Genomic DNA, 14,456 nt, shown 5'->3' with positions numbered 1-14,456 from the left:
TAGCAGTTTAGCCAGATAAAATAAGTGTCTCAAAATTGCCCTTACTCAATCTAACTAAAAGTATGTGCAGGGTTTCATAATGTTTGTAATTTTTGCCATAGTGTGTGTGTGTTGGGGGGGGGGGGGGGGGGGGTTGCAGGGATCTTGTTTTGTAGAGCATTAGAGAATAATATATTTTGAAATCTATGTGTGTTATTTTCTGTAGAAATTTTACCCACAGAGAAAGCAGGTGAAAGGTTTATGGGGTTCATTGAAATTTTCAAAGAGAAAGTGCATATATACTTTCCCTTTGAAAACTAAGTACAAGAGTACCAATGGACTTTGCACCTTGTAGGAATTTTGGAAATTGCAGTCTATAAGCCTTATAGTAGATTACTGAGTCTGCCCCAAAAGTGATTCTCACAATTGCTCCACTATTTGAATCTGAGGAGTCCTAATCATCAAAGGAGGCCTTCCAGGGGCAGGGCTAAGCTTTAATGAGCATGCATGGGGGCCGATGTAATAATACCTGTGCTAAAATCATAGCTAATTTTTAGCATGGGCTTTAGTTTACACATGCAGAAGAAACTCATAGTACCATAGGAAGTAGTAAGTTACTGCAATGCAAATAGACCAGGAGTAAAAAATAACCACATTAAATGGAGAAAACACATTAAAAATGTGAGTTAACCTGAAAATCTGCACTAATGCAGAAAAGTGCATTAAAAACTGGCTTAAGGGGTGGCAGTTCCTGGAGGTTGGAAGGAGTTTTACCAAAATGGTTTTGCATGCAAGACTGGTGCTGAGCATCCTGACTTGGGCATAATCTCACATGCAAGACCATTTGGACAAGGCATGGCAAGTGAAATCAAATGTAAGCTCTTTGGAGTGGGCACCTAAAGCTGAAGAGTATGCACTTTGATGCTGTGCATCCTGACTTTGTCATAAAAGAGCACAAACTGTTCAGCACTACAGCTAAACAGAATGTAAAATTGGGATGCACAGTGTGAAAATGCCAATTGTTCAGCTATTGGTACCTATTCCATGGAGCATACCCTTTGTTCAGATGCAGTTAACCATCTCAAGAGCTGGAGATGTAATTCCTGGGTCTGAGGTGGATTAACCTTTAATTTCTGATGGCCACTATTGCTGTGCTCACTGTGTAGAAGCAGCTAGACACTACTACATGGTCACAGCAATAGAATAACATGGTTATCAGAAAGTGAGGTTACCAGAAAGTGAGTTAAATTTTACTCCACCTCAAACCCAGGACTTAAATTTCCAGTGTTCAGAAAATGTGCCTTAAGCTGTCTGCCCTTTTAATGCAGCTCCTTGCATTGATGGGGAATAGCTGATGCATCAATTAATATAGGGTTTTGTATATACTAGGGATGTGAATCTTTTGACGATTTAAAATATCGTCCGATATATTTTAAATCGTCAAAAATCGTTAGGGCCACGATACAATACCAATTCCCCCGACTTATCGTTAAAAAATCGTAAATCGGGGGAAGGGGGAGGGCAGGAAAACCGGCACACTAAAACCCCCTAAAACCCACCCCCGACCCTTTAAATTAAATTCCCCACCCTCCCGAACCCCCCCCCCCCAAATGCTTTAAATAACCTGGGGATCCAGCGGTGGTCCAGAACGGCGGCGGTCCGGAACGGCCCCCTCAATTGAATCCTGTTGTCTTCAGCCGGCACCATTTTGCAAAATGGCCGCCGCAAAATGGCGGCGGCCATAGACAAAAACGATTCGACACAGGTCGTTCCGGACCCCCGCTGGACTTTTGGCAAGTCTTGTGGGGGTCAGGAGGCCCCCCCAAGCTGGCCAAAAGTTCCTGGGAGTCCAGCGGGGTTCAGGAAGCGATTTCTTGCCGCGAATCGTTTTCCGTACGGAAAATGGCGCCGGCAGGAGATCGACTGCAGGAGGTCATTCAGCGGGGGTTCCGGACCGCCGCCCCACAAGACTTGCCAAAAGTCCAGCGGGGGTCCGGAACGACCTCCTGCGTCGAATCGTTTTTGTCTATGGCTGCCGCCATTTTGCGGCGGCCATTTTGCAAAATGGCACCGGCTGAAGACAACAGGATTCAATTGAGGGGGCCGTTCCGGACCGCCGCCGTTCTGGACCACCGCTGGATCCCCAGGTTATTTAAAGCATTTGGGGGGGGGGGTTTGGGAGGGTGGGGGATTTAATTTAAAGGGTCGGGGGTGGGTTTTAGGGGGTTTTAGTGTGTCGGCTCATGATTTTAACGATTTTCACGATAGTTTACACACCCAAACGGCAACAATACGATTCCCTCCCCCTTCCAGCCAAAATCGATCGTTAAGACGATCGAGGACACGATTCACATCTCTAGTATATACCCATGCTAATTTTAACTCCTGGCACAGTTTTTTTTCTGCAGAAAAAAAAAAACCTGATAAATACCAGAGTTAAGTTAGTACAGGAAAATGCATGCTAGAACAGGATTAAAAAACAGCCCTAAGGTCAATGCACCTTATTACAACAGACCCATATTGATCACTCTTTAGCAAAAGTTCCATGCTGAAGTCTGGTCAGGAAAAAAGCAGTCTTAAATTTACCTGGATACATTTACACTGTTAGCTTTATCCAAGTATATTCAATGGGAAACATGTGCTGAACATCAATGGAAAGTTTTACCAAGCTTAATGCGTCTTCTTTGGCTTCTGGTAGAATATCAGACACAATTCAAAATATTGACTCTTGTATTCAAAGCTTTGGGATATTTGAGACCTTATTTGAAAGAGAAAATCCATTTTTATGTACTCCTTCCCCTACCGCCACCCCCTATTTTCTCTGTTTCTACAGCATTCTCATCTATAACACTTACAAAGACTCGAGTGAGGTCCTTTTCTTGTAAGGGGCCATTTTTATGGAATGCTATTTTGTAGGGATATGAATCGTTTTTTGACGATTTAAAACAATCGTCAGATATATTTTAAATCCTCAAAAATTGTTAGAGCCGCGTAACAATAGCAATTCCCCCGATTTATCGTCAAAAAATCGTAAATCGGGGGAGGGCGGGAAAACAGGCACACCAAAACAACCCTAAGACCCACCAGACCCTTTAAAACAAATCCCCCACCCTCCTGAACCCCCCCAAAATGTTTTAAATTACCTGGGGTCCAGCGGGGGGGTCCTGGCACGATCTCCCATTCTCAGGCCACGGCTGCGTTAATAGAAATGGCGCCGGTGGCCCTTTGCCCTTACCATATGACAGGACAAAGGTAGCACTGGCGCCATTTTGGTTCCTGTCACCTGACATCACGAGTGCAGGAGATCGCTCCCGGACCCCCGCTGGACCCCCAGGGACTTTTGGCCAGCTTGGGGGGGTCTCCTGACCCCCACAAGACTTGCCAAAAGTCCAGCGGGGGTCCGGGAGCGACCTCCTGCACTCGGGCCACATTGCCAATATTCAAAATGGCGCCGGCCATACGCGTATGGCCGTACGGAAAATGGAGCCGGCAGGAGATCGACTGCAGGAGGTCATTCAGCGGGGGTTCCGGACCGCCGCTGAACGACCTCCTGCAGTCGATCTCCTGCCGGCGCCATTTTCCGTACGGAAAACGATTTGCGGCAGGAGATCGCTCCCGGACCCCCGCTGGACCCCCAGGGACTTTTGGCCAGCTTGGGGGGGGGGCCTCCTGACCCCCACAAGACTTGCCAAAAGTCCAGCGGGGGTCCGGAACGACCTCCTGCAGTCGAATCGTGTTGGTCTATGGCCGCCGCCATTTTGCGGCCGCCATTTTGCAAAATGGCGCCGGCTGAAGACAACACAATTCAATTGCAGGAGCCCGTTCCGGACCGCCGCTGGACCCCCAGGTAATTTAAGGCATTTGGGGGGGGGGGGGGGGTTCGGGAGGGTGGGGGATTTAATTTAAAGGGTCGGGGGTGGGTTTTAGGCGGTTTTAGTGTGCCGGTTTTCCTGCCTTTGGTTTAGGGCAAGTAAGTACTTCCCTCCCAAAGTTGAAGTATTAAGGCATTTGGGGTGGGGGATTTAATTTAAAGGGTCGGGGGTGGGTTTTAGGGGGTTTTAGTGTGCCAGCTCACGATTTTAACGATTTTCACGATATTTTAAACACCCAAACGGCAACAATACGATTCCCTCCCCCTCCCAGCCGAAATCGATCATTAAGACGATCGAGGACACGATTCACATCTCTAGTAAAAATATGCTTTTTATGGTTTTGCTTTTAGATGATGAATTCAGAATTTCTAACATTCCTTTTACTGATTAATTGGTGAAGTGATTGTATTTATGTATAATTGTTTTATTGCTTATTTATAACTTTGTAATTTCAGACTATTGTTTTACAGTTCTTATTTTAATTTTTATACTTTGAAGTGTTATTATTAGCTTATTTGTATTTACTATATCAGTTTGATGGATATATTGATTGATATTGTTTTATTGTTGTACCTTGCTTTCAGCACTTTGTTACATCCATGAGTAACAAAATATTTGTATTGGATTGGATTGCACATCAATTGCCTTTAGTTTTACTTTAAAATATATTGATTTAAACTACTCCTAGTCTGAAGTCCTCTTGGCTCTTCCTAAAATGCAATTGGAAACTGTCCTGAAAAGAAGTACTTTCTTATATTCTGTTATGCCATCCATATTAACATATTAATGTTAATTTGTTTTGTGTTTTGATCTGGTTTCAGCCAGATGTTTACCCAGGTAACTGCTGGTCCTTCCCAGGGTCTCAGGGTGAGACTGTAATTGAATTAGTCAAATCAATACAACCAAAAGCTGTTACATTACAGCACATTCCCAAGGCAATCTCACCGACAGGTGAAATAAGTAGTGCTCCCCGTGACTTTGCTGTCTATGTAAGTAATGAGAAGAACAAAATAAATGCAATAATCTATCTTTCCTTTGCACATCTACACTAAATTATGTTGTAAGATCTGACTCAAATTTTGTTATGTATGATCCTTTGTCATCACCTGCGAGTATCTCTATAACTGTTTTGCACAGATGGGCATAAGTCAGAAAATATACATTTTTTAATGCAGGTATTCACATATTTTATATACATAATAATTGTAACATGCATGCAATAACCATCAATTTATGTATGGAGGCAGCTATTTTAATTTATAAAGTTGGATGATGTATGCAAGTATCTCACTTATGAAAATACTTACTTGTGCAGGTACTTGCAGAGATCCCCACCAAATTTCCAACACTTGGCATAAGCTCTCCTCTGGTTCACTCACACCCTCCACCACTTGCCCTAGGACCCTCTCACCCAATATCTGCTAATAAAAGAGATCTCAGATTTAATTCTGTGTCCTGATTGGCAAGCGTAAAAGTATGTATGCACGTTTGATAACATATACACATAACCCCTGTATAAAATATGTGACTGTGCATGTACTTTCTGAGCCCACCCTTGAAATGCCCTCTGAATGAATACCCTCTTTCTCCATGCATACTTTTCCATGCAGCAGCATAAATACACACCTACATTTGTCCTTCTGAAAATGCGCCTGACTTACTCAAAAGCTGGTTACATGCATATATGCCAATTTTATATACACAAGCCCAGCATGACTTTGACAATTCACCCCTAAAGATAAATGCCATGAAATATGTTTGTGATACTACATATATTTTAATGATTCTTTTCCCTTTAGGGACTGAAAAACCAGGATGACACTGAAGGGACCCTTCTAGGAAACTTCACTTACGATGCAAATGGAAAACCCATACAGACATTTCACCTGAAGGTATAGTTACAGCAACTGGAGGAAGTAGTTGATTTTGGGTAAGGAGAACTGTGGCTATTGTACTTCAAGGGCTGAATTTTTAAAGCCATTTACACACATAAAATATGATTTCATGTGCATAAATGAGACTCTATTGGTCCTTAAAAGTACACGTGCCCTTTTATACAAATTGGGGAGGGGAGTTCCAGGGAGGCACAGCTGATTTTCAAAAACACGTGCAAAAATTCACCTGTAGAAGTCAAGCCCTATGAAAAGCAGGGGAAATTTTCTAGGGGTGAGTTTGTGCATATTCCAAGCCATTTACATGTGAATTTTCAAATCAAAATTGTGTACATATCAAGGTCATTTCTGCATTATCATATGCAATAGTGCCCTAATGCCCACAATAACATTGTAATGCACATGCTAAATACTGCATCGCAAAATGCGTATGCAAATTTAAAATTAGTTTTCAAGTGGGAGGAGTTTGGGCAGAGTAAATGGAAATGAGGGTCAGTTAACATAGTGTGCGATAAAGTAACACACACTATCACAGGGTTTAATTACATTTTTTTCTGTGTGTTATGCCGTTACTGGCCAAACCGGTATTTATTGCAAATAATGGTAGGTAAGTGAGAGAGAGAGAGAGAGAGCAAGAGAGCGAGCCTTTGTGGAGGCTCACTTATATTTGAACTTTTTATACCATTGTAAAAGGGGGCATTATGAACTCAGGATAAAGCTTGTGGGGTGGGGTGGGTTTTGGGGGGACAGTTTTACATGCACAGTCATACAAACGAACAGCCCAGATACCATCAGTGAAGATTCTCTCTATCTAGCTACAATCAGGCTAGGTAGAGAGAACATGGTAAAAACCTATCTTTCATCCCTCCAAATCACATAAAATCTTCACTGATGGTAACTGTGCTGTTCATACTTATTGCTGCGCATGTAAAACTGCCTCCAAAGCCCACACCACCCCACAAACCTCACCCCGAGTTATTAGTGCCCCCTCTTTCAGTGGTATAAATAGTTAACTATTTGGGGACCCTTTATAGAAGCTCTCTTTCTCTCTCACTTGATCATCAGCAGCCCAAACCACCATTCACACACAAAAAAAATCTTTTTAGCTGGTAACACAGCTGCCATAGGCTCAGTGTGCAATGTGAAAATAACATACAATGTGATAATGGTATCACACTTTGCAGTAATAATACCTATGAAAGGCAGTATCATGAGAATTTGCCTAGCCATGGCCCTTTTTTTTTTAAATCATGGGCACTATTTTTGCTATATTTATAGCAAAATGATGAATCTAGCGCTAAGTTTGAAATGAAGTCTGCACATAAAAGCTCAAAGTTTAAAAGGCCCACACGTACAAAATTCAGGGGTTATGCACGTGACAGGCCCCTGCACGCACCACCCACATTTTTGAAAGGGTCCAGCCGCGGCCACACGCATAACCCCTGATACGCGCATAAGTGCCAGGCCAGAAGAAAGGGGTGGGTCAAGGATCAGAGTCTAGGTGGGGAGTGGCGGGATAGGAGGAGTGCCAGGACAGCGCCATAGGACGCTGTACCAGGGAAGTACATACTGGCAGCTGGCTGTCACACGGAAATTACTTCTGTTACGGAGGAGCAGTAAGTACAAAAACAAAAACATTGCAGATAGATAGGGTAGGTTTAGGGGTCGGGGAGGAGAGGGGAAGAGGGAGGAAGGATAGAGTTAGGGTTAGGGAACTTGGAAAAAGGCCGATCGTGCAGCCGCTTGTAGTTGAAAAATCTCCCCCCCCCCTTGTATGTGAATGGGGCACTCGCCCACACATATGCATGCCAATTTAAAAACCGGGCATGCACGTGCGCACGGATATTGTATTTTATAACATGTATGCGACAACACGTGCATGTTATAAAATCAGCGCATCCATGTGTGTGCGCCAGGAGTCGCGCACACATGAACGCATGTGCGCAGGTCTTAAAATCATACCCAATAGGTATAAACAGACTTTACCCAAACATATGTGGTTATAAAATTGCCCTCCAAGAAAGCAAATTTCAAACTATGTGCACAAGTATAAAGGCTACAGGTACTTTTTACATACAGACTGTGTCAATTTTCAAAGGGAAAATTTGCCCTTTTAAATTTTGAGTCGGAAATAGTACATGCACAGACACATATCCACTATTCATGTAGGTACATTTTCCAGCAAAATCATGCACGTACACATAAGTGCATAACTGTGCTCATATGCAGGTAAGTGCTAACCTCTCCCTGACTCTACGCCCAGGATCACCTCCTCCCTCTGCATGAAAAAGTACATGTGTGCTGACATGCAGGTGCACTTTTACATGCAGTGTGGGTAGGCAATTTTCCTAAGACCTCATTTCTGAACATAAAACATTGTTTTACCCTTGGAAATCCCCTTGAAAATTGCCCTCAAGATTATGTGGTGGAATAAAAGAAGTATATCTAGGTAGAGAGTTGGGAGATCTCATAGTTCAGTGTTAGAGGAGGAACTTAGATACAATTTTTATTTAGTCTTTGACTCCACTGCTGTTAAAATTCCATCTCAATGACTTCTGCGAGTGGTTCTGCTTGATATCGAAAGCCTTGAAGAATCCAAAGTATGGGTAGGAGAGATGGGTAAGACTTCCTCGTCATCTTTATATGGCTAGCTGGGAAAAATAACCGTTAATCATTAATATGGCATATTCTCTTTTTTTCCCAGGGAGAAAGCTCCTATCGTTTCATCCAGCTCAAAGTGCTTAGCAATTGGGGGCATAATGAGTATACATCTCTGTACCGCGTCCGTGTCCACAAAGAGCTGCCCAACTCCCAGAACATCTAAGGGCATATGACTTTAGCAGGTGGCAAAGAGCAAGGAGTGACATGATTTTTAAAAAGTAGATGGCTATGTTTGTAACTCTTTATTTGATTAAGAGCAATAAAAAAAAGATGTATATATCACAAATTAGTACAATCATTTATATTCCATATAGGAAATCTATGACCTTCTTCAACAAAATATAGATTATCACTTAGACATATCTACTGTATACACTGAGGTTGTTGCAAATACTTTTCATTATGACGTTTTATTGATAATGTATAGCATATACCAGGATACCGTGTAGTTAGATATGCCTTGGTGTGATAGCCCTACCCTAGCATTAATTAACTTGCTATTTTTTAAACTATTAAATGACATTTTACATAAACTATCACAGTGTTAAGCATATAAAACCTGACAATCTAGTCACCAGCAGGAGTTTGAATTCATACTTGCAAATATATTATTATGTTAAGTTGCTCAAAAATGTTCATGTTTCCTTTGCACAATGGGCAGATTTTAAAAACTACGCGCGGGCGTAGATTTGTGCGTGCAACCCGGCACGCACAAATCTACACCCGATTTTATAACATGCGCGCGCAGCCACGCGCATGTTATAAAATCCAGGGTCGGCGCGCGCAAGGGGGTGCACAATTGTGCAACTTGTGCGTGCCGAGCCGCGCAGCCTTCCTCCGTTCCCTCACCTTCCCCTCCCTTCCCCTCCCTTCCCCTACCTAACCCATCCCCCAGCCCTACCTAAACCCCCCCCCCCCTTTAATTTTGAAGTTGCGCCTGCCCCCGGGCAGGCATAGGTTGCGCATGCTGGCGACAACCGGCCCGCGATTCCGGGCACAGCAGCAAATGGTCGCTGTGCCTGGAGGCTCCGGCCCCACCACGCCCTGGACCACCCCACCCATGCCCCACCCCCTTTTTCAAGCCCCGGGACATACGCATGTCCCGGGGCTTGCACGCGTTGCCAAGCCTATACAAAATAAGCGAGGCGCACGCAGGAGGCTTTTAAAAGGGTTACGCGCGTATATTATGCGCGTAACCCTTTTAAAATCTGCCCCAATGTGCTCAGGGTATTTATTGCATAAGTTAGGCAGGATTCTATGCAGTTTAAATTCCTAACAAATAATAAATTTTAGTTTGCAAATGGCACACTGCACAGTTTTGATAATAACTGAAAAAAGGCATTTTCTTTTTACTAAAAATGTACTACTTTCCGTTCTCCAATAATTGAACTACTTTCCTTTCTCTTCAATAATTTTTTTCCAGTTCTACTGTGTGTCATACTTGTTAGCTTTTTCCAAGGAATTTTTGATTTAATCTAGCATATCTGAATCTATTTTCTTGCTATAAAAAGACCTATAGATTTGGAGGTTTCCCCCAATCTGCTTGAATCTCCTGTATAAATATCAAATCTATCTTGAATTTATAAAACATTCAAAACTGTTCCCCAAATTTAAACTCTCTCTTTTTTCACATTTTTCATATTTATTTGTTTTTTGATATGACATTTTCTAGCCTCTTGTTCAACTTATGATACGTGGTTGGAAAAACCGAATGTTTTTTAGTGTCTGTACACATTTGGCTATGCTCACCTAAATTAATTTTATTTTCTGTAGAATGAATAAGACATTCGTCAAGAAAAAAGGTGATCAGTTTTCCATGGGACATAGTTGCCTAATTAAGGAGTAGATGGCTAGAACTACTGTGTTGAAAATTACATCCTGCTGAATGAATGAATATAGCTGCCTAATTTTAATAAAGGACTATATTTAATGTAGCTGCACAAATGAATTGGTGTTATGGGAGGCATGGTGAGGTTGAAAACTTTGAATGCAATACTGTCAGGTAATTGGGGCCGTCTGTAAAAAAGATACTCCCATCCAAGTTTCTACAACCAGGCTTTATTTTGGTACACAATCTGAGAATAAAATAGAAGCACATCCTGGCTTATACTTTACAGATTTATGTAACAAGTTTAAGATCCCTTCTCCTCTAGGGGATTCAGGTTTAATAGGAACTTATGTCAATTCAAAAGGCAAACTTACAGTTTATTTCACTTCAGGTCAAGTTAAATGGTTAACACTGAAATTCACTACTTCACTTTAGAAACACTGATACACTTTCTATAATTACACATTAGTCACAGGTTTCCTCCAGGTTCTCACAATTCAGGTCTTAACAACTGAATTGCCAGAAATACAATAACATCCCCAGAAGCCCCTTTTGAATCCCTGAGGACTAATTCAGATCCGCAGGGGCAGGGTTGCAATTTTGAGCTTGGAAGAGCAAGTAAGCCTTTTCTGCTTGCTCAGCTTCTCTTCCATAGAGCCACCAGGTGGCTGAGAAACAAGGCTTCTCCCTTTCACTCCAGCAGTCTGCTGATTCAAGACTGATTCTAGCTTTTTGCCCTGCCAAATATTTGTATAATCACTGTAGAGACACAAAAAATGAGAGTCCTGATGCTGGGGTGGGAGACAGGGTAGGGGGGAGTCCTGTAACCATTAAGTGGCCATGAACCTATATGTGCAAGTGCATCTTCTACCGCATAAGTGGAGGAGGGGGGTTAATAGACACACATGCCAACGCCATTTCCAGTTTTCCCAGTGCCTTGCCAGTTTGTCCAGGTAAGGGATAGGAGGACCTCCAAGCCCCCAATTTAAAAGCCTTCCTTCTCCCCTGTTAGCCCTAACACTTAAAACCCCACCGTAACTGACTGATCTGGCCTCTTTTAGTGGCCAGACCCTTCTCCGGCTGCCGCCCGTCACCCCCGCCACCCTGCTCCAGTGGAAAAGGACACCTTTCTGCCCTGCCCACGGCTGACATCATCAATGGGTGTGGGACACCATCGTCCGAGACTCTGCTGCTACGACTGCCTGATCTGGCCATCTTCAGCAGCCAGACCATTCCCCAGCTGCTGCACATCACCTCCGCTGCCCTGCTCCAGTGGCAAAGGACTCCCGTGCCTCGCTCACCGCTGACATCATCAATGGACGCAAGGCATCTTAAATGAGGCACATATGCCAGAGGTGCTTGCTCTGTAGAGTACACGCCTCTGTCACGTGCATGAAGGAACGCAACAAAGGAGCATGCCCTGTTTTGCTCCCCTTCATGTGTGCCTCATCCGAATTTTTTTTTTAATTTAGATTTATATTCCACTTTTTGCAGCACTTCAAAGTGGATTACATTCAGGTACTGCAGGTATTTCCCTATCCCCAGAGGGCTTACAATCTAAGGGGGTTATTTTCTAAACCCTTATCGCGTGCGTTAGGGCCCTAACACATGCGATAAGGCCATATCGCATGCAAAAGGGCCATTTCACATGTGATCTGATGCAAATTAGGGGGAGGGGAGGAGTTGGGGTGGGGAGGGGAGGAGTCGGCAGTGTTTTCTCTGCTGGCGATAATGTTACTAACAGTATCGTCGGCAGTAGCATGCCGAATAACTACTCCTTTTATGGTGTCGCTATTCAGTGCAAAAGCTGGCAGCCGGCGCACTGCAGTGGTGTGAAGGAAGCGGGCTTTCGCAACCCCATCCCCCCTTTGCCCCCCGCCACCCGTTTTTGCAGGATTCACCATTCTGCAAAAGAATGGTGAATCCAGGCTTAAATTTGTACCTGAGACAATGGAGGGTGAATCTGCCAACTGGACTACCATGGCATTGATAGACAACTGTGAGTACAATCTGTCATCTAATCCAGCTAATTTCCCTATCCCAGTTGTTACAGGCCAAGAATGCTATGGTGCATGTGGTATTTGTCAGCATTTCTGTCCTCCATATGCAAGAAAGCTCAATAACATTGCTTTAAACACCATGAATCCCATTACTGCATCTACTGCTCTGCTTTTAATTCTTATCAATGTACAATTTATATTACGAAAATCTGTTATTTATGACCTTCTAGCTTCTAGAACATATGATTGTTTATGTATCACTGGAACCTGGTTGAAAGACTACGACATCCCAGTGCTTAATCAATGCTGCCCGCCAAACTTCTACTACTTCCATAAATCAAGGTAGGGGTGAAGAGGAGGAGCTGTTTTCTTTAAATCCCACTTGAAACTTTTTATGGTTGATATCTCAATTCCTTTTCCATATGAGTTGTTATGACTGAAATCTTAACATATTAATCTCTGCTTACCTACTGCCCCTCAGGGCTGCTTGCCTGTGACTCATTACCACTTTGCAAATTGATTTTAAATCTCAATTTAAATCCCGCTACGATCATAATCTTAGGTGACTTTAACCTTCACCCCCAGTCCTCCTCATTCTAATCCCCTACCCAAACCTTGTTTGATACCCTACTCTCTTGTGGCTGGAAGCAAATTATTTCCTCTTCCACTGACAAGAAAGGAAATTGCTTAGATATGGTATTTATTAACCCCTCAGGCTTCCTTATAAACAAAGCTAATATCACCATAACTGAAATCATTGGAGTGACCACTTCCTTGTCTCCTTCTCACTTATATCCAAATCCCTTGAGCAAATTCCTTATAAGAATAATACCACTGTCATTAAATGAGGGCATTTAGATCCTGAGACCCTTGCATCTAATATTATACCTCTACAAGACAGTAAAAGCTGTAATTCAACTGAAAGATTGTTAGAACTCTGGAACACCTTCTTAACACTGACTCATAATAAACTGGTTCCTTTGAAACCTTTATCAACCAAGAGAGCTAACTCATCCCCATGGTTCAATATAATGCTTCAAACCAAAAAAATACGAGCTGAGTTGATATAAGAGGAAGTGGTGAAAAGACCCCACCTAGACAACAAAATACTCTATGATTGTAATCTTGCAGCATATCAAGATGCCATCATCTCTGCTAAGAAAACATATATTTACATGAAACTTGCATCTACACTAAACAACTCAAGAAAATTATACTCTTAAGAAAGTCATAAGAACATAAGAAATTACCATGCTGGGTCAGACCAAGGGTCCTTCAAGCCCAGCATCCTGTTTCCAACAGAGGTCAAACCAGACCACAAGAACCTGACAATTACCCAAACACTAAGAAGATCCCATGCTACTGATGCAATTAATAGCAGTGGCTGTTCCCTAAGTAAACTTGATTAATAGCCATTAATGGACTTCTCCTCCAAGAACTTATCCAAACCTCTTTTGAACCCAGCTACACTAATTGCACTAACCACATCCTCTGGCAACAATTTCCAGAGCTTTATTGTGTGTTGAGTGAAAAAGAATTTTCTCCGATTAGTCTTAATTGTGCTACTTGCTAACTTCATGGAATGCCCCCTAGTCCATTAACCCCAGTTCAGCTCCTTTTATTTTGCCATCCACGCTTCCTGGGATAAATATCTCGGAGACATTCACATCATACTTTAGCAATAAGACATCAACTGTAATTAATACCTTTAATAATGCCCCTACTGAAGATGCCTCAGGTACAAACTTAGGCCTGGATTTATCAAAATGCGATAAGTATCGCATGCGATAGTAAAAGGGATGTGTTTTATGTTAATATACAGTTTATCACAATTTGCGCTAATTACCTATGTGAAGAGCTAAGTTAGTGCAAATTGCAATAACATTTTCAGACTGCGATAAGTGCCATACCTGTTGTATTTCCTGCATTCAACCACTGGGGGACCATTGTTAGAGAGAGAGAGAGAGACTAGCCATTATGTTCTCTCCCTAGATAGGTATTTGTATCCCTATGGGAGGCCCACCACTCCAAGATGATATATTTGTGCAAAGTTTTCTCAACCTAGCTTAATGGACTCTCTATCTGGGTAACATCAAGCTAGGTGGAGAGAACATTGCCCATATCTCATGTTTGGGTGAGTTCCTCTCTCCGTAGGTCATCCAGTCTTCACAAGAGGCCAATGTTCTATTCGTACGTCTCACGTTCAATGTCAAAGTGGTCCCTA

At 42.7% G+C, this 14,456-nt stretch overlaps 1 protein-coding gene across 1 annotated transcript in view; it reads left to right on the top strand.

Moving 5' to 3' along the window:
- Positions 1-8,653, top strand: part of LOC115096136 (SUN domain-containing protein 3-like) — a 40,942-nt gene extending 32,289 nt beyond the window's left edge. The window contains exons 10-12 of the mRNA XM_029610652.1: positions 4,673-4,840; positions 5,651-5,743; positions 8,448-8,653. Of these exons, the coding sequence (XP_029466512.1) occupies positions 4,673-4,840; positions 5,651-5,743; positions 8,448-8,567 (381 nt within the window). The 3' untranslated portion in view covers positions 8,568-8,653. The remainder of the gene's footprint in view (positions 1-4,672; positions 4,841-5,650; positions 5,744-8,447) is intronic.
- The last annotated feature ends 5,803 nt before the right edge of the window (positions 8,654-14,456 follow it).

Source organism: Rhinatrema bivittatum, chromosome 7 (genome assembly GCF_901001135.1).
Source record: "Rhinatrema bivittatum chromosome 7, aRhiBiv1.1, whole genome shotgun sequence".
In the NCBI taxonomy this organism is placed as follows: domain Eukaryota; kingdom Metazoa; phylum Chordata; class Amphibia; order Gymnophiona; family Rhinatrematidae; genus Rhinatrema; species Rhinatrema bivittatum.
This window is presented reverse-complemented; position numbering and strand designations above follow the sequence as displayed.